At 41.5% G+C, this 20,483-nt stretch overlaps 1 protein-coding gene across 4 annotated transcripts in view; it reads left to right on the top strand.

Annotated features, from left to right (window-relative positions):
• ITPR1 (inositol 1,4,5-trisphosphate receptor type 1) overlaps window positions 1-19,746 on the top strand; it is a 338,711-nt gene extending 318,965 nt beyond the window's left edge. For all 4 annotated transcript variants that reach the window (XM_023510682.1, XM_023510681.1, XM_023510680.1 and 1 more), the window contains 2 exons: window positions 8,898-9,059; window positions 18,385-19,746. In XM_023510682.1, coding sequence (XP_023366450.1) covers window positions 8,898-9,059; window positions 18,385-18,471 — 249 coding nt within the window. In that variant the 3' untranslated portion in view covers window positions 18,472-19,746. The remainder of the gene's footprint in view (window positions 1-8,897; window positions 9,060-18,384) is intronic.
• The last annotated feature ends 737 nt before the right edge of the window (window positions 19,747-20,483 follow it).

Raw genomic sequence — 20,483 nt, 5'->3', positions numbered from 1 at the left:
CCTTACTCCTTTGAGCCACAGGCACCACCTGATCTGTTTTCCCTTTAAGAGATCAGTCTGTGGGGGATCTTTCTTCCAGACAGTGGCAGTGCTGGTACCCTTCTTACTTTTTAGGACTCTTATAAGACGGTGAGAAAGATAGCTTCTTCCTGTCCCTTCTTTCACAGAGTGTGTCTAGGCATGGTTGACCTTGAATAAAACCATTTCATTCCACAGAAACTTTCCTGTATATAAACCCCTCCATGATAAACTTTAAATGGAAAACATTTAAAGTCGGGTGTGGAGCAGCTTGTTAGTGAGGGTGTATTTCTCTGAAACAACAGCAAAGGACTTTGGAAAGATGTTTAGGTAAGCTTAGAATAAGAAAAAAAAATATTATATAAGAGTAATAAAAGATAAAAGTTGAATAATGAAATCCAGAAAAGAAAAGAAGAAAGCCAATGAAAATTATTAAAATTTCAGGTACAGCAACCTTGGGCAAAGAATTTTTTTTAAGTTGTTTAAAATTCCTATGCATAACTACTGGGAATGTTCTGGTATATTTCTAAGCTAACTGAAAATGCAGAGGAAGTTGCCTAAGCAAAATGTCATAAGCCAGCTTGGATGCTGATTTTGGGAAAGAGTGAGTTTGCCTGATTGTGCTTTGTTAGGAATCTCAGATTGGCTGGCCCTACCCTTCCCTGGCACAGGTGGCTGGTCCCACCTTTCTCTCCTGTGACCTCTGGTTCCCTCAACCTGGCAGCCTCAGGTGCCCAGGACCCACCTGTGACATTCCAGGTTGTGCACCCTGCTGTCTCACCATCACTGTGGGTGCCCCAGGGGACACTTCACCTGTGGCCCTAGAACAACTTGAAAGAATGATTCTACAGCTGGCTCTGTCTAGAGATTTCATCAGAAATGGGTGTGGTTCTCTCTGCTGGCAGGAGCCTGTCTTTGTTACACTGTATCATCCAAGAACAAATATTAAGTGAGTCTGGGAAGGGCAAGTGGTCATCCCAGCCCAGCTGAAGATTATATAAGGCCTCTTTGGGTAATGTCATTCAGAGCTCAAAAACAGAATCAGACTGACACCTTCATCTGTGCACAGTTTGGACAAACCTTCATGTGGCTCAATTGGTAAAAAGAGAAATCAGTAGCTCTAAAATTTCATTCTAAAGGAAGAAAGGAACTAGATGAACTACCTTTGCACCAGCCGTCAACCACTAAAACTGGATGGAGTCAGTGCATACACTGCAGTGCTGACTCGATGCTAGCTTTGGGACCTCGGGCAGATGACGTAGTGATTTACAATACTTTGCATAATGCTTCCCAGTTTGTGGGACACTCAGATAGCCATTTGATCCTTACAGTAACCCAGTGAGGTAGCCGATGATCTTGTTGGGGCAAAAAAAGAAATGGAGACTGGGTTGGTTAGCTGACTCATTCACTGTCCTGGGTACACATCGAAGCATTAACTTCTAATTCCAGGCCGGTCCTCTTTCTACTGACATACTCATGTCACAAGGCTGTGGTAGAAATTTACAGAATCTGTGATAACAGAGGATACTGTATGTAGTTTGAGTTCATTGTATTTTATTGGGGTGGGTGCATATGATTAGGTTATATTGTTTGCATTTGTAAGGTCAAGTCCAAGGTCAGAATTGTTGAGTCCTTCATCTAGGAAGCGTGCCATAAACCCCTACGTTTTACCTGATAGGTGAAACAGTGAGTTTGTTGTACTTCGGGGACAAAGGGTGCTGAATCCTTAAATTTGGGGCTGGCCAACAAGTTCCAGGTGTGGAATCCTTTTTTTTTTTTTTTTTTTCCTAATTAGTAGACTTTATTTTTACAGCAGTTTTAGGTTTATAGAAAAATGAGGTAGAAAGTACAGAGCTCTCATACACCTCCTCTTGTTCTACCTCACTCCCCCCACCTTCTCCTACTAGTAACCCTTTGTATTCTGTGGTGCATGTGTGATTAATACAGTTGATATACCCAGATTGGATATGTTATCATTCATTAAAGTCCACAGTTTACATTACGGTTAGATAATATCTGGGTTTGAATAAATGTCTACTTCCAGGCCAGTGCCACATATCCACTATTGCAACATCGTCTGTTATAATATCACACATAATAGTGTCACTGTCTTGGCAGTTGTAGCTCAGTGGTTAGAGCACCAGCCACATACACCGAGGCTGGCAGGTTCAAGCCAGCCTGGGCCTGCTAAACAACAATGACAACTGCAACAACAACAAAAAAAAATAGCTGGGTGTTGTGGCAGGCACCTGTAGCCCCAGCTACTTGGGAGGCTGAGGCAAGAGAATCGCTTAAGCCCAAGAGTTTGAGGTGGCTGTTAGCTGTGACACCATGGCACTCTACCAAGAGCCACATAGTGAGACTCTGTCTCCAAAAAAAAAAAATATATATATATATATATATAGCCTCACTGCCGTCACGCTCCTCTGCACACTGCCTGTCTACCCCTCTCCCTCTGATCCTCTGGCAGCCACTGGTTTTGCTCTGTCCAAAGTTGAGATCCATTTTTTTACGTTTCTTCTTTAAATGTAGGTATTTATAGGTATTATAAATGCCATTTTCAGAGTCATTGAACATAGTTCACGATGATTATCACTGTTTTTCACCCAGAGCAACAAATTTGTTTTGCTTTTGCTGTAATCTTAGAAAAAACCGCTAAAGATTATTTTCTTTCTCATCAATGGACATAATCATCTTAGCTCACCAAAGAAACAAAGGATTTAAAGTTTACTGAGGGTCCTATGCTCCTTCTTTAGGGACATTTAAATATTATCTCCAATCCTCCCATCCTTTCCCAGGCATTTCCTGAGGTTGGACTTTGTGGCGAGGGCAGCATCTGTTGCAAGCCCACCCTCACCCTCTCTGGCCACTCCCGTCCCCTAAGCATCCCTGGACATTCTGGGAACATCCAGTTTGTCCTCCAGTGTGGTAAGATCAGTAGAAACACAGCTGCCATCTGATTGAAAGAACAGACTTTGCTTCCTTAAATCTTCCCCCAGGGGATTCTCAGGCGCAGAGAAGCAACAGGGTCAGTTTTTTTCCTAGGACCAGTCTCTGCTCTTGTGACGCTTTCGTCTACCCTCAGGCCTAAAAAAAAAAAAAAAAAAAACCCAAAGGATTCCCCAATAAATGTTCGGTTGTTTAGGTGGTAAACAGTTTTCCACCTGTGCAGACTTTCCCTGAGGAGGTGATTGATTACCTTGTAGTCTTTCTTAGAACAGGCTCTTCATCTGAACCTGGCAAGAAAAAAAAAATACCCCATTTCTCAGAATGAGTAGCATTTGCATCATACAATCCAACTTCCTCCTCCTCCTCCTCCTCTCACACACACACACACATACACACAGACACACACACACAAACTCTCTCTCTCTCTCTCTCTCTCTCTTTCCCTCTTTCCAATCAACATTTTAAGAGGCTGGTCAATGCCACCTCCGTGTCTAAAACTTTAGTGTTTGCTTTTGCAGGGACTTTTCCAACTTTACCTAGAAAAGAACTAACCAGAACCTTAGCGCTTGTGGTCAGCCTGCTTCCGGCTGTGGCTTCAGTTAGTTTGTCTGCTCCGACAGAGGAAGCACTTGCTGTGACGGGAACTGCACTGGCTGGATTGTAGGAGGACCAGGGCAGACGGTGCCTAATGCCATTGGTATGTGAGATGCCAGCAGCAAGGAGAGTGAGGGAAGGAAGGAGGGACGACTCAAGCCCAGAGTGGCAGATGTGGCCCACAGATGTTCTGTGACCCCATAAGCCTCTCCCAACCCTCCCCCTCCTGACCACACACACACACACCCCAAGATGAATTCACATATAAACAAGGTATCTTAGTTGAAGATGACTTTCCCAAAAATGCACTAGAGGCCAAGATGCTGTGACATGATTTTGATCTTGAAGAGACACACACAGGCAAGATTCTGCAAACATTTCTAGGCTGTCAGACTGGCTGGCTGGAGAGCGGTGGCTGACCTGCTCCCCTGGAGTAACTCAGCACTCAACAAGCTCAGCATTTTGTATGAAAGTCTTAGCCGGAGAGAAAGTAATTGGATTCAGGTGTTCTTTCTGTGCTCCCATTCTGGTAAGGGGGTACTCTAAGCATTTTCATTTTGGAATTTAGATTCTCTTTGCAGAGGGAGGTCCTGTTGGTGAGGAACCTTATACCATGTTGCAGCTTATCCTCCTGCACAGGAGGCAAAACTGACTGGAGATGGAGAGAACAGTTTGGCGAGAATCGCTAATTAATTTTAACTACTAGGTGCTTCTTGGTAATTGGAGATTTGACTCAACAGCCCAAGATGATTAGTTAATTAAAACGCCGGCAATACCTACAATCTCAAATTCGGGGTGTCTCCCCGCTTCAGTGCAGAAAAACTAACAGTGCTTACCTTCGAGGGTATTAGCGTTCTCCACAGTTGGTGTGTTTTAGAATGTCACTGGGGACATTGTTAGATTGTCAGATATTCGAGGGATGCAGGGGAAAACCTGTATGGTAATGATTGGTAAATTTCTAGACTGGGAAGTTCTACTCCTATCTTTGCATTGAGCCCCTCCTGTGAAACAGAGAATGACACTTTCTCCATAAAATTAGAGCCACACGGCCCAAGTGGCTTGTCTTAAAAGAAAGTATGACTTTCTTTGAAGTGTTTGGTTTTATCTCTAACATTTGATTGAATTTTATATTCTCCTACTTTTTAAGTTTAATATAGAAAGATTTTCAATTGTTGACCATTGACTATAATGGACATCCTGAAAAGGTCCATTATTACTGTCTAGGGCTTAACACAAGGTAAGGCCTTGGGTAGGGCCTTCAAGTCCCAGGATTACAGTTCTTCCCTGAGGAAGCTGAGATGCAGGGTCTCAGTGTCTCTCCCCACCTCTGAGGCATGGAACACAGTTGCCAGAAGTAGCCCTCCTCATGCCAGTGGGCCCTGTTCATACCTAGCACATATCCTAGGCACTCAGCAGTTGGAGCAAGGGCTGCTGTGGAACTCCACTGAGGTACACAGCCACACCCTGAGACCTGGCCATGATCACAGTCCTTGGACTAAAGCCCCTTGAGAGCAGGGACTGCCTTTCTCACAAATGTTCAGCACTCAGGCCCATGCTAGGCACAGAAATTATAGAAGATACATAAATGGCTGTTGAATGGAGGAAGTCTATGTGTGTTACATTTACTTGTTCAAATACCTTTCTAAAATCATTGCCTAGGGCGCCAAGAAACTCATATACCATGAAAGGAGGCAAGAATCTGCCACAGAAAAATCCTCACCTTAATCTGTAGTTACTCGGTCATTTGTTATTAGAACAGGGAAGAAAAAACATTCCTTAAACGTTCAGCTACATGGTTATTTCTAAAGTCTTTTGAAGGTCTTATTAATGTGGATGCTGTTTGGAAATCTGTGTTTGCTATTTTTATAGAGGGTTTGCTAAGCAAATGAACATATGAAAGATTTGAAAGCCCGATTTTAGGCGGTTTCACTACCATTGTAGACAGTTGAGCATCAATTTAATGTCGTTCATAAGTTAGCTACAGGTGAGTTCTAGCCAACTTGTTCAAACAAGATACCTGTCCTCTCATGCTCCCTCCAGGTCTGCTCAGGCAAATCTTTCACGTATCTGTTCCTTCCTTCTCTTTCCCTCTTGCCTTCTTTTTTTAATTTATTCTCATTTTATTTTTTTAGAGAAAGGGTCTCACTCTGTTGCACAGTAGAGCTCACCACAGCCACAAAGAGGCAAGAGGCGATCCTTCCAACTCTGCCTCCTGAGTCACTGGGGTTACAGGTGTGAGCAGCACGCCCAGCTTCTCACTAGTCTTTAACCATCTGAGCAGCTCCTTGTGTGGTGCCCTCTCCATAGTAGAGAATGCCTTCATGCCTGCCCCATCGCGGCCCAGCACTAACCTTCTTCAGGCCTAGGCCCTGCGTGAAGAGGATTCTGACCAATTGGTCACTAGTGTTTGGTTCTTCCTTTGATGCTACCCTCTCTACTACTCTTTTGACTAACATAGCCTGCTTTATTCTATTAAAAAACAAAACAAAACATTGCAAGCACTTTGGTGGCAGGAGCCCCATCTCATACTTAGGTGTCACCCTGATCCTCTTGCCTTAGCGTCCTGAGTAACTAGCCCACCATGATACCCAGCTATTCTTAGAGATGGGGTCTCACTCGGGCTGGTCTGGAACTCCTGAGCTCAAGCAATCCACCCATATCAGCCTCCCAGAGTGCTAGGATTACAGGCGTGAGCCACTGCGCCCAGCCTGAATCCATCACATTTTTGCAAATACTTTCCTCCAAAAGAGTTAATAGCATTCATCCTTTTTATTTCAATCCAAACAATTATCAAATATTTCTCTCCAAAATATACCTGTTTATAGGAGTTTATCATTTGGAAGTGCTAGATAATTCTCAGCATTCTCTTTGAAAAATAGGAATTAGCCACCACCCCTCTTTCTATCTTCCCTCCCCTCCCACTCCACGGAAGACAAGTTACTCTCCTTTCCAGGGCCTCAGCTTCCTGCATTATAGATGCAGTGGTGGGTGGGATTAGTGATCTCTAAACTCCCTCCTGGCATTACGTTCTGTCACATCTCAACTTGGTGGTGTGCCCGTAAGCTGCTCAGAGTTTAACGATTTAAATGGGACTTTGCATCTTTCCTCCTCAATTTGTTCTCCTCTGGGGTCAGTCTGCAAAAATGTGTAGCAGTCACCATGAATAACACGTAGGGCCTTCCGTCCTGTGATCTTCCTGCAGCTGTGCTTTGGGTTCGTGGCTTCATCCGCCCAGCCCACGTCATCTCTCTTCCCATCACAGGAGCCTGTTTGCCCTCGTGACAGTGAGTAATTGCCAGCCACCTTCCCCTACCCCCACCCGTGTGCCCTGTTCTGGAAACTCAGGTTTATTCCTCCCTTAGAGTTGACAGACCCCAAACATGGGCTGCTTCCTTGGTGAGAAGATGTAGCCGAGTCCAACGTGGATGACAGTTGGGGAAACACTTCAGATTTTTCAGCTAGTCATCTTTGCAATGGGATATTTTGTCAAATGAGTTTTTGGTCATTGCTCTATGGTGGGGAAAAGAGGAATAGAGGCTCACGTTGCGGGACAAGTGAATGAAGTGTTTATCTCTGGGACATTATAGGACAGTAGAGATCAGCGTTTTTCTCCTTCAGTAGTCATGAGCAACTTGGGTTTCCTCTTTAAGCTTTTGTTATCAGGGCCCATGCAGAAAAGGAGTTGAATATCATTCCGTCCCTCCATAGTCATTTATTGTCTACTGTGTTTTAGTCATTGTGCAAAGGTGGTTCCCGCTCTCGTGATGCTGACAGGAGAGTGAATTCCTACCGACCAGACCCCCCACCAAGTCTTAAGCAAACACTGTAAAGTAGATGTGAGGCCACGTTGCCAGTGTGGTATGTCTTCTGAGTAATATCCTTCAACTAGTTCTTACATGGCTTCTATATTGCTAGGTTGCCTTAGGTCAAGACACGGTTTAATAATCTCACTTGATTAGTAATTATTTAGACATGTGTCACGGAATTTTGTTTTCTTATGTGTTGATGGCTTCTATCGTATACAGCAGAGGGTTGGCAAACTCCAGCCTATGGGGTAAACTCAGTCTGCTGCTAGCTTCTGTAAATAAAGTTTTATTGGAACACAGCCATACCCATTCATTCATATATTGTCTATGGCTGTTTGAGGACTATAATAGCAAAATAGTTGAGTAGTTGTTAAAGAGAGCATATGGTCCACAAAGCCAAAAATACTTAACTATCAGAAAATATACAGAAAATGCTGCTGACCTCTGGTATCTGCAAAACAATAACACATTGTGTAGGTGTTGGGGGTGGTGATGATTTTAGAAAGTCTGTTCAGTGTATCCTCAGGAGATAGAGATGGTCTGGGTGGGAATGACTCCAGACAGATCTGGAGTGAGTCGGTTTTCTTACCCTTCTCTCTTGCTGATTAAGCCTTTCTTACTGAGCGTGCCTGCCTCTCTGTACAGGCATGCTCTTCAGGGTTAGGGGACCCATTCTCTGAATGAGTGGCGAGAAATTCTGTTCCCAGGCAGAAGTTATAGACATCAAAAGGGTGGAGACGGACAAGGAGAGGAAACTGAATCGGCCTTTGTTGTGTCAATGGAGAGCATCCACTAACCACTTGAGGCTGGAAGGAAGAGGCAGAGTCCAGGAGTGGTTTCCTCACAAACAGGGAAACGGACTGAGGAGCCCATTCCCAGTGTTCAGCTTAATAATCCCCTTGCCCAAGCAACTCTGTGCATGTTAAATGCCAGAATACATGGGGTCTTAAAATTCATTTCACTGCCAGAGTGTTTTTCTTGGTACAATATGAAGTTTCTAAGGTGGTCAGATTCACAGGGACAGAAAATGGAATGGTGGGTCTGAGGGGCTGCGGGGAACGAGACGTAGTGTTTGATGGGGATGGGATTTCAGTTTAGGAAGATATAAAAAGTTCTGGAGAAGGATGGTGGTGAATGTACTTAATGCCAATGAATGCACACTAAAAAATGGTTAAAATGGCGAATTTTATGTCATGCGTATTTTACAATTAAAAGAAAAACTCTTCAACCATGTACTATGCAAAGATAAGGGGGCAGTGGCAATATTCAAATGTGTAGATTGGACTCTTTTAGAAACCTACTTTCCCCTCTATTTAATTATAAAATGACTTCCTCTTCTAAGAATTAAGAGTCCCATTATATTCAGCTAAAAAGATCATGACTGAACAGTTAAAAAAATTATACAGGACATCAATTCTGCATTAGACAGAGGTTAGAGAGCGTAGCACAGTCAGACTGGCCTTCTGGTTTCTGCCTCTAGAAGTGACTCCCTCTGTTTGTTTGTTTGTTTTTTTTTAATACGGATTTTAGGAAAGAAATCTTGACTGGTTCCCCAGGATGAGAGCGATGTCTTTGGTCAGCAGCGATTCCGAAGGAGAACAGAACGAGCTGAGGAACCTACAGGAGAAGCTGGAGTCCACCATGAAGCTGGTCACCAACCTCTCTGGGCAGCTGTCAGAACTGAAGGATCAGGTAAAGAAAGGGATTCTGTCTCCCCCCACACACAGACACCTGCCAACTACCATCGCACCAGTTCTGCTGAGGACTCAGTTGTGCTTATGTAACAGTGTCAAGGCACTTCATCTGGATAGAAAAGGGAGCAGGTAGCAGAGGACAGAGTGGCTTCCTCCACCACAGCCCTCCTCCTCCTTAGCGCCCTTTTCCAGGTGAAGGCCATGGTACTGCTAAGGGCATGGTTTTAATGTGAAAAACAAAAAGAAAATTTCAGAAATTGGGCCAGGCATGATAGCTCATGCCTATAATCCTAGCACTTTGGAAGGCTGGGGCAGGTGGTTTGTGCTCAGGAGTCCAAGAGCAGCCTGAGCAAGAGTAAGACCCTATCTCTACTTTCAAAAGTAGGAAAGCTAGCCGGGAGTTGTGGTGGGCGCCTGTAGTCCCAGCTACTCAGGAGGTTGACGGAAGAAGATCACTTGAACCCAAGAGTCTGAGGCTGCTATGAGTTATAATGCTATGGCACTCTACCCAGGGCAACAAAGTGAGATTGTTTCAAAAAAAAAAAAAAAAAAAAAAAGGAAAATGCAACCTACTTCAATGAAGTACTATACAAAGAGCTACACTACACATAAAGCTATACCCTTTTTACTTATTTTCTGACAGAAGAGTAAAAGCTTTCTCTTGTTTTACTTCCTAGTCCTCAGCTTTGTCAACTCTTCACCTAGGCTATTTAAGTTCAGCAGCCTGGGATAAACCACAGTCATGGCAGAGCCCTTTTTGTTTTGTTCATTTACCAAATACTTCTTGAGTGGCTCCCGTAGAACAGGCATGGTCAGGTGGCAGGAGTCAAAGTGAACAGTCCAGACAGAGTCCCTGGAACAGAGAGCGGAACAGTCTACAGAAATGCCCCATCCTGCTTCCTATCCGTAAGATAAATGCTTTGCCCCTTTAAGTAATTGGTGGGGGGTGTTATGCCAAGCCTTATATATTCCTTTTCCGCCCATTTGACCCCCTTAAAATGGCCACACAGTTGCCAGGTGGTTATGCGGTTGTAGGATGCAGCTCTGTGTTGTGCGCTTGGCCCCGGGTGATAGACAGACTGCGATCTCGATTTCGTTAGTGCTTGTCTGTAGCTGGCTGGGATCATCACATACAGCTAGGGGTACAGTTATGAGCGTTTGTGAAAGCTTTTTAACCAACTCCATCAATGAGATTATAAACGCTGCACAGTAGACACCAGGCACATCTGCCCTGGAGGTAAGTTGCAAGGTACGACCGTAGGTGATTTATTACTCTTCTATACACTGTTACCAGCGAAGACCCATCTAGAATAAACTCTTCCTGAAGCTGGTTTACAGAGCATTTTTAATAATCTTACTATGAAGTATATTTCTTTTCCAGCTAAATTATCCCAAACTGTGCCCTAAGATACCATTTGGTCTCAAGTTCTTTTCTTTCGCATGTATTAAGATGCAAATAAAAATGACTCATGAGAAAAGGCATCCTTATTGATGAAAGCTGTCTATAGCTCTGAGCTTGGTAGCTACCTAAGATGAGTAATAACTTAAATAAGTAAAACTAATGAAGATCTAACTGGATTACTTTGCTTACTAACTTTTGACTCCTGCTGGGAAGCAGTTGACAAATATTCTGAAGGACTAAACTGACTCATAAGTACATTTTTTGCAGTTTTTGGCTGGGGCTGGGTTCGAACCCACCACCTCCTGCACATGGGGCTGGCACCTTACTCCTTTGAGCCACAGGCGCTGCCCGTGAGGCAAACTTTGTAATGCATCTGGCAAGCTTTACTTTTCTTCTTCTCCCATTTGAGAGAGCTGTCTGTGGCTGTTGAGAATCTCAGTTAAATCAGACGTTTGCAATGGGTGCCAACAGTCTCACAGGCACTGATCTAATATTGACTTATATAAAGGAACTAACTGTTCCGCTTGCCATAAAATCTGGTGCCATTTTTCAGAGAAGCAGATGATCCTTTTTTTATGCCCGTGGTACCAGAATTGCAACAGTTAGGCATTCTAGCTATCACGTGCCAACACAACCAAAATTCATTCTTGCTCATTCATTACTGTTTCTCGATATCACACCGGGCAGCTCTTTGGGGGCACGTTTCTGTCGATGTGAGAAACTGGGTGTTTCCAGTTTACTAGAGGATTTCTTAAAATGCGTCGGAAACAGACTATTACTGGGTATTCTGTGGTGGTGAAACCAAGAAAGGCCTTCCCTCCTGGCTCTGCCTGCCCCTTCAGTGCTGAGAGCCTGTTGTGAATTGCTCCCCGAGTGCTGCTTCGAGGCATACTTTGCAAACTAGTGAACCTTATCAAAGGAGTCACCTGAGAATTTAGTAGAAAGAATCACAGGTGTAGGAGGTACTCAAGAATTCAGCTGTCCCCTCACCCAGGTTCTTAACTTTCCTGATGAGGGTTCCAAGGAGCACAGAAGGGTCTTAGGAAATTTATTAAATTTCACATGACAAGGCCAGGACGGGAATGCTGGATCCCTCAGTCTAGGTTTTTGCGTGTTTGTGTTGATTTGCTTTGTTTTGTCACTATACCGTATTGTTTGCCTTTCATGGTAGATTGTTTAAATACATACACTTTTATTTTTTTATTTTTTTTTTTTTTTTTGAGACAGAGCCTCAAGCTTTCCCCCTGGGTAGAGTGCCATGGCATTACAGCTCACAGCAACCTCCAACTCCTGGGCTCAAGCGAGTCTCTTGCCTCCGCCTCCCAAGTAGCTGGGACCACAGGCGCCCGCCACAACGCCCGGCTATTTTTTTTTTGGTTGCAGCCGTCATTGTTGTTTGGCGGGTCCGGGCTGGGGATCCGAACCCGCCACCTTAGGTGTACGTGGCTGGCGCCTTAGCCGGTTGAGCTATAGGCGCCGAGCCTACATACACTTTTATTTTAAAATCTTAAAGTTTCAGAAATCTCATCACACCCTTAAATGATAGAGCAGACACAGTCTTGCCCAATCTCTACTATGCTCAGTTGTGTAAAATGGCATTTTTAAAATCCAAGGTAGAATTGTTTCTGTTGAGCTAAGGTTTTGGATTGAATAAAATATGTAAAATTTGATTACATAGAGACTAAAGTTCATTAAGTGACCTCAGAACCATTATGGTTTAAACTGCTGGTTTCCAGCTCTTCATACATTTTCTGTTTTAAAGTTGGCAGTTGGAACCACTCTTCAAAAAGCCCTTCCCCTGTGAATGATTTTGAAATTGAGCTGTCTTTTTCTTGGAAGTTATTACAGCTAAAAAGAAGCATGCAAAACCAATAGTACATTTTCAGGTACTCCTACTAAGAGTACCTGAAAACATACTATTAAGTTTTGAAGTGCCAAATTACAGGAAAAATACAGTATAGCTGTTTGGGGGGACTTGGGGGGAGGATTTGCTTCTTTGCAAAGGAATTCTGGTCAGTTTTTTTTTTGATTATGTAACGTCTAACAACCCTTTAATGCATTTGTTTAAGAATCAACTTGTTGAATGGATTTGAATTTGACTAAGTTTGGTTTCATAGCAGTCATAGAGATTTCTTAAACTGTTCTGCATAAAAAAAAATCGTAGAAATGTGTTAAGAGAGCTGCTGGTTCTTAAATGGTAATTGTGAGAATTGCTGCTGAAGGGGAAAATCTGAATTAAAGAATAAGCTCCATGAATGATTAATGAATAAGAAACAGTTATGAAAGAATACCATTCACTGGTGCAAGTGCTAGAAAACAAAAATTGCTTCATTATTTGGACATTTTTCAGATCTACTGACTCAAAATCCAGCATGATGGAACAATGGTAGTTGAAATGTGGATGACTTTGGTTTTAATCTTCATCGTCATTGATAAAGACGATATTGGTTATTGTTTTCCTAAACTCCCAATTTGGGAAGACAAAGTTCCTGTTAGGATATTAGCAAAATCATGGTTAATGGTGTCACTTTTTCTATTATTGCCAAGAATCGTTGATTAGAATTGCTATTCTAAGTAATACTTAATGATTCATCTCATCTTGAAGTTTCCCCTCCCAAGAGATTCTGAATACTAAATGTGATTCTCTTACACTCTTAATCCAAGGAGGAGAACTAATGTAAGAACTTAATATTTTTTTTTTTTTGCATGTTTTCTTCATAACGCAAAAGAGCAGATATTGAGAAGGGTTAGCTTTTTTGAAAATGTGACTGGCTTCCTACAGGACAGCGGCCCTTGTTTGGTGTTGCTGGGAATACAAGAAGTGCCTGAAAATTCAGATCGTATTAGCATGTTCGAGTGTTTGGCATTTTTCATGCAAGAGTTAACATTAACTGCTTAAGGAAGGATGGCATAACAAAAACTTAGAATCACTGCCGCAAAATGCAAAACAGAATGTTAAACCTTACTGAATGCGTCTATGTTCCTCACACCATGCTGGGACCACAGAAGACTAACAAGTTTGCCCTCTAGGGTCACGTTATATAGCAAGAAAGACAAAGAAGTAGGCTTCTGACAATCTATGCAGTATGAGAAGTTCAATGAGGGCTTCATACAGTTCCCTGGAGCACGGAGAAGTAGGCAGGGGTCCTATGTGAGGTTTGGAGTGAGGAAGGAGTTTAATTTCTACAATCTTATAAGAAGGTGACTTCTGAGGTAGCATAGAGATGCCATAAAGGGCCTTCCCAGGAAAGGAATCAGCATGAGCAACGGCATGAAAATGCATGGCACGCTCCAGGAATGGCAGTATGTTCTGTTAATTCAGTTCCTTCTTCCCACCAGCATTTATAAAACCCCTATGTGCCAGGTGCAGCACTAGTACTGGGGACACAAAGTTAAACAGAACCTATTCTCTGTCTTCAAGAACTAACATTCCAGAGTAGGAGACAAAAAAAAAAAAAAAACCACACACACACACACCCACAAATGACAATGAAACATGGTAAGTGTGTCAGAGAGGTATGAACATGCTGCTCTGGGAATGAAGAGGAAGGGACAGTTCGTTCAGTGTGATCTTAGGGAGAAGACTAATTACCACAGAAAACCTCAGAGGTGGTGATGCGCTGACTTGGTTTCAAACTTGAGAAAGTTTGCCAGGTGAAATAGACAGGCCTAGTGCATTAGGGATCACTCTAAGAGTCTGAACAGTGGCTATGTATTTCTATTAAATCCATGCAACCATATTCAAGAGATGCTCAGTTCTACCTCTCGGTATTTAAAAGTCATCATTCTGAGCAGGGCTGATTATATAGGACTGCAAAAAGTTAACTAGAGTTTCCTGGCTGCTCAGAATCTGAGCAAAACAAGCTAACTGTGACATGAAAGCAGCTTTTCAAAGACTATTAAGATCTGTTATAAACCAGAATGTAGCATCTGTGTGCTGTCAGGGAACCTTCCTTCCTGTGGCAACCTGTAATCATTGAGAGGTCGTGCTGGTAGATTACAATTTGCTCATTTGTACTCTAGACCTCGTGCTTTCATGAAGGGTCTTTCAGAGGTTTGGCCGCACCTGACTTGTAAAGCTTCAGTACTCTTTGCTTCGTGTTTAGACTGGAGTCAAAAGGAGGAATGCCGAAATTCAGGCTTGTTTCTACACTGGTATAGATAAGAACAGCCTTGCTTCAACTGCTCCTCCTCAGCTGCAGGGGAATTTTGAGGATTTTAACATGTACTATAAATGGGACGTCTTACAGTGCCCAAAATAGATGTTTCAGTATTAGAATGTTGAATGTACATACCTTAGATTTGAATCTGATGGATTTTTTTTTTTAATCAAGTGTTGATCTGGATTCAGGTATCTAGAGAGAATACAGGAGTTCATGTGTCAGGGTGGGTGCTCCTTCCTTAGCTGAATCGTACCTATGTCATAACATAATGTGTTACACTCCTTTTAAAGATTTGTGTCACTCTCCTAAGGAAACTTGAGAGGCTGGTGGGAGCCTATGTGAGAATAAGGATAGACTTAGATCATTATTTATATTTGTTTCAGTAAAGGTAACAGTATAAGATAGCAGTGATACCTTATAATAAAATGCATAGTGTGTATAAATGGGAGTGTATGAAGGAAGGGGAGGGGGTTAGGGTAGAGAGGATTGAACTAATGAAGCCAGAAATTACATGAGAATACATACTGATGGGATGGGGAAACGTCAGTGGTCAGCAGTGTTGGCCTTGGTTTCTTATAGGTCAAATTTAGTCCTTAGGGGTTTCATGTGTGTGGTTCTCTCATAATGAGATGATGACATGACAGTTGCCCGAAGGTTCAAACACATTAGTAATTGCCCAATTCCTTCTCAGTTAGCAGTCATTTAAATGAAAATGACTCTGACATAAATGATAGCCATTCTATTTAAAAGGCCATGTTTGAGCAAAACAGAATCAGACAATCAAATGTGTGTGCCACTGTGCACTCGGCTGCCAAGAATCTTCAACAGTGTCTCTCATTTGAGAAAAAGGATACAGGTATATAAAATACTGTTTTTTTTTAAAAAAAGTATATAAATATATGAAAATATACCCAAAGCGGTCTTGGCCCATCTTAGAGCTCAGCAATGCAAAATTGAGTCCTAGACCAGTACCGTCTATAGCCCCTGGGAACTTATTAGTACTTCATGATCCCTACTCCAGGCCTACTGAATCAGAGTTCTGTTTCTGGGCTTCTCCTAGGTGATTCTGGTGCACACTATAGTTTGAGAACCATTCTTCTGGGGAAAAAGAAAATAAATGAGATAATTATATAGTTGATACTTATTTAGGAATATGACCTCCTGAGCAAAGGACTGGCCACTCACTGGCATCAGCTTTATGAGGGGAAGAGGGTGATATGATCACTGTCTTCAGACAAACCTACACGATTAGAATCTCAGGTGATGGCTGTGGAATCAAGAAGGAAGATGAGCCACCAGCTGAAGACTGCTTTGCTATAAAAGTTTAAAAGAAAGAATGACACATTGAAAAGTCAAGGAAAGCTGATTTACCAAACAGGGATGAAGATGTGCATATGTAAAGGGTCATCTCAGAGGCAAGTAGTTATCTGCAGCAAAATTGTAGGCCAGGTGAGGTAGCTCACACCTGTAATCACAGACTTTAAAGAGGCTGAGGCAGGAGGATCACTTGAGGACAGGAGTTAGAGACCAGCCCAGGTAATATAGCAAGATACCTTCTCTACAAAAAAATTAAAAAAAAAAAAATTATCAGGTGTATATTTGTAGTCCCAGCTACTCGAGAGGCAGGAAGATCCCGTGAGTTTGAGGTTGCAGTAAGCTATGATCATGCCACTGCACTCCAGCCTGGACAATACAGCCATTTTCTGTCTCTCTTAAAAATAAATAAATTTATGAAAAAGTGTCTTAATGGCCAGCTTCGAAATTCAACTTTGAGTTGAAAGATCTCAGCAGCTTTAAATGTAAGCTGTGAGTAAAGTATCCATCCTTCAATAGCCTTAAACATATCGAGATTTCTAAATCCATTTGAATCAGATTATCAAAACCTGCCAAGAGAAAAGTTGTGGGGGGGGGGGGAATCTGAGCTAAATATCTGAACTATCAGGCAGTAAGAGGAATGAGTTACTGGTATTTTAATCTAATTGTGAATTTATTTCATGTGTTATATTACGTTCTTCTTTTTCAGCTGAATCTGTGACTACAGTATGTTAAATCTTCCTTTAACGATTTGTCTTTCACCTAAGGAAACTTTAGAGCCTAATCTGGAATACCCTAATTCATTAAAAGGCTTTATTAAAAGCTATCTTTTGGAAATAGTCAATCCTTGTGAATCTTCTCATCTAAATTATAGAAGAGAAAGCCAAAAGAGCCTAAAAATAGTACTTGGATTTGAAAGGACAACTGCTAGTTTTAAAAAGGGAAAGGGAGAAAAAAAATGAACCTGGGTAAATGATTTTTATGTTATGTTCTCTCAAGATATTTTGTACCATAAATTAGTTCAAGTGAAAACTGAGATTGAAGCATCTGCTGTGTGGCAGATACTGCACTAGGAAAGTGACATACAGCCTCCAATTCTCCACCTATGAGAGAGGAATTATCATCCCTGATTGTATGGATGACAGATTGAGAAATTAAATGACAAAACCAGAAGGAAATAAGCTGATTCTAAAGCCTACATACTTTTTATTACTCTATCCAAATTCTGCTCTAATTTTAGGAAACCACAAATCAAGGAGTAGGCCGTTAAGTCACCTATAGATAATTGTATCCAATATATATTTTATATGGCCTTTTTTATTTCAATTGACTTAAATGCCCAGCCTTAAATCCAAAGCTAGGACTCACCGGTTAAGAAAAGAGGGAAAAAAAAATTTTTTTTGACAGTGTCTCCCTCTGCCGCCCCAGGCTCGAGTGCCGTGGCTTCATCCTAGTTCACTGCAATCTCCAACTCCTGGGCCCAAGTGATCCTCTTGCCTCAGCTTCCTGAGTAGCTGGGACTACAAGGGTTCACCACTATGCCCAGCTAATTTTTTTCTATTTTTGGTAGAGATGAGGCTCTTGCTTAGGCTGGTCTCAAACTCCTGACCTCAAGCAATCTTCCTGCCTCATCCTCTCAGAGTGTGAGAATTACAGGCAGGAGCCTCCACACTCAGCCAGGAAAAACCTGAATGCAGACAGAGAATGTAGTCTGCCCTAAAATATCCAGAAGAGATGTAGAAACCCATCGACATGAAATAAATAGAACCAACCTCTTGTTTGGGGTAGAAAGCACCTGTTCATTTGAACTGGTCTTAGGAAATGGTTTCTCCTGACTGCAAGCAAGCCTCAGTGTCTGTTGGTAGCAAGGAGCAGACACCTCTGACAGCCAGGGTACTATTTATAGCAGTTAGTCATTCTGGATCTCAGGGGTAATGTGAGAACATTTCTCATCTTCCTAGACGTCCTAGGTAATCTGTTTCCTCTCTCAACTACTATTCAGGAGTCATTAGAGGCATGAAGGAAGAACGTGAGCATAGTCCCTCTCAAACCTAGGATTCAAACACATCACTTTTCTGGATAGTATGGCGTGTTGTGACTGTCGTACAAAGCCACCATTTTCCAATGGTCTTCAGATCATTTGGAAATGGATTTGGGAAACCACCAAGAATCCTGTGCCTTTACTGTTTTTTGTTTCCTTATGAAACAAGTGGCAAGCAATACTTCTGAATGTTCCATTGCATGACTGTGTCACAGAATTCCCCGTTCTGCCTAGGAAGATGCCCTTTTTGAAGTGCTGCGTGTTCAATACAGTGACGGTACACTATTTGTAGAAAGTGGGTTTCAGTAAAAACCATAACCACAGAGGTAAATCTATGGTTCAGTATATGATTTGAAGTACAGGAAGTATCTGGGTCTAATGATGAAACTTTTTAACTTTCCAGATGACAGAACAAAGGAAGCAGAAACAAAGAATTGGCCTTCTAGGACATCCTCCTCACATGAACGTCAACCCACAGCAGCCAGCCTAAGCAAATGAAATGCAGGAATTGTACTTACCTTTTATAATTATTACTAGCGTGGGTCTGGCTCATTAGTTCTGATTCACCCACTAAGGTTACCTTTATCTTCAGTACATTTGTAAATACTCAGTTTTATACTGTTATGTATATGATTGCTACTCTAAAGGTTTGGATATATGTATTGTAATTAGAACTGTTGGCATGATGACATTTCATTTGTGCCAAAAATATTAAAAATGCCTTTTTTGGAAGGACTAAAGAAAGCACCTGATTTGCACTTGAACCAGATTATAGATTTAAAGTATATGACATGTATTTTGTATTTAAAACTAGAATAGCCAGTATTTATGTTTTTTATAAAACTGTGCAATACAAATTATGCAATCACAATAACTCTGTAACTCCCGAGTGTTCTACAGGGAGTGCACATCTTTGAAGCTGGTGTGTTAATACTATGTAATAAATGGTTAAATATCAAACGATGCTGCTGCCAAAATTATATTAATAGTGAGTTTCAGGCCCCTGGGCGTTTTGTACTATGTAATTATCCTGCGGTGATGCTGTTTCTTGTTGCTAGTGGCATTAGTGCCAACGTCTCATAGTGGTAATGCTCCAAGTCTACGAACTGTTAAATCAACATTCATTTTAAGAAAAGCAACTTCAGTTTCAAAGATACTTTTAAGCTTCTAAATTGATCATTTAAACTATCTATTTCTTTAAATAAGAGAGCCAAATTAGAGGCTCATACTTTAGCTTGCAAAAGAAGATAATGACTTTTTTAAAGGGATGTTTTTATGCAATGTTCCAGATAAATGTACATTGCTGACCAGTGTCATCTCCTGGGTGAATTTTGGTGTCACATTATAAAGGAATAAATAATTGAAGGTTTCTAGATTATCTAGTCCAAACAATAGTTATCTAGTCCAAACGAAATAGTTATTTTGTTCTTCATCTGAACCAACGTGCTACAGTAGCTAAGAAGTATTAAAACCATATACATCCATGTAAGGATTTCCCCTTAGAGGTCCTAGCTGAACACTGACATGTTATTCTTCTGAGAGAGCCACGTTTTGGTTTTATTTCTTTGTCACATGATTTCTTTTCTTGGTGGATGAAAAGTATGAAAGGAAAATTTTGTATCATCTGTTGCCTAGTTTTGTACATGGATCTCATTTTACAAGAGAATCTTCTCTGCAAAGTTTTAAAATGTATTGAAAGCAGAATTCTGAAATGAGTAAAGTTTGTAAATGCATATATAAAAATATTTAATAAATGATGCAGAATCTATGCAGTGACTGGTGGTTTTCACTGAGCATGTGCGACTTAACAGCTAATCCAGTTACATACTTTCTTTGGGTCCAATTTAAAGCATAACTGGTTTGATTACCAGATTCAGAAAATGTTTACCTAATTATTTCAAAAAACACCTATTACGGTAAATCTGAGGAGAACCACTAGAACAAATATTGGGGCCTATTGAATACAGTGTTCATTCATTCTTTTGGACTAGCCAGCCAGACTTCCAGGAGCACTCTGTAAGTCTCCTGTCTCCTCTGCTTTCCCTGGGGGATCTTTAACTTGCTGTCTGCAATGTAGCAGCGTCACGAACAGCTGAAGTTTCTTTTAGTTCATACCAGTGATCAGGGTCCTTTAACAGTCTAAAGAGTTTTTACAGAGCTACTACCTCTTCTGCCCAAATGTTAAACTTGTTCTCTCTTCAAAACAGTGCCTGTTGTTCTTTTTGACACTGATTTTCTCTATGCTTTGGTAAATAAGAATAATTAGCCACCCAATATTGTGTTTGGGGTTGGGATTAAATTCCAGTTAAATGACTAGTTGCATAACCAATGCTTCTACTTTAGAAATCTGATAACTTAAAAAAAAAAATCAAAATTTGCCAGTCAGTATGGTGGTTCACCACCAAATTTTTCCTTAATAAGGAAAGCCCAAGTCAGATAAATCATACTTTAATCTATAACCAAATGGCAGTCCCTGCCAAACTCCCACAACATGCGTGTTAG

This window comes from Otolemur garnettii, unplaced genomic scaffold (assembly GCF_000181295.1).
Source record: "Otolemur garnettii isolate 467f Iridium unplaced genomic scaffold, OtoGar3 scaffold00015, whole genome shotgun sequence".
Classification (NCBI taxonomy): domain Eukaryota; kingdom Metazoa; phylum Chordata; class Mammalia; order Primates; family Galagidae; genus Otolemur; species Otolemur garnettii.
Note: the sequence above shows the minus strand (reverse complement) of the source record. Positions and strands in the feature narration are given on the sequence as shown.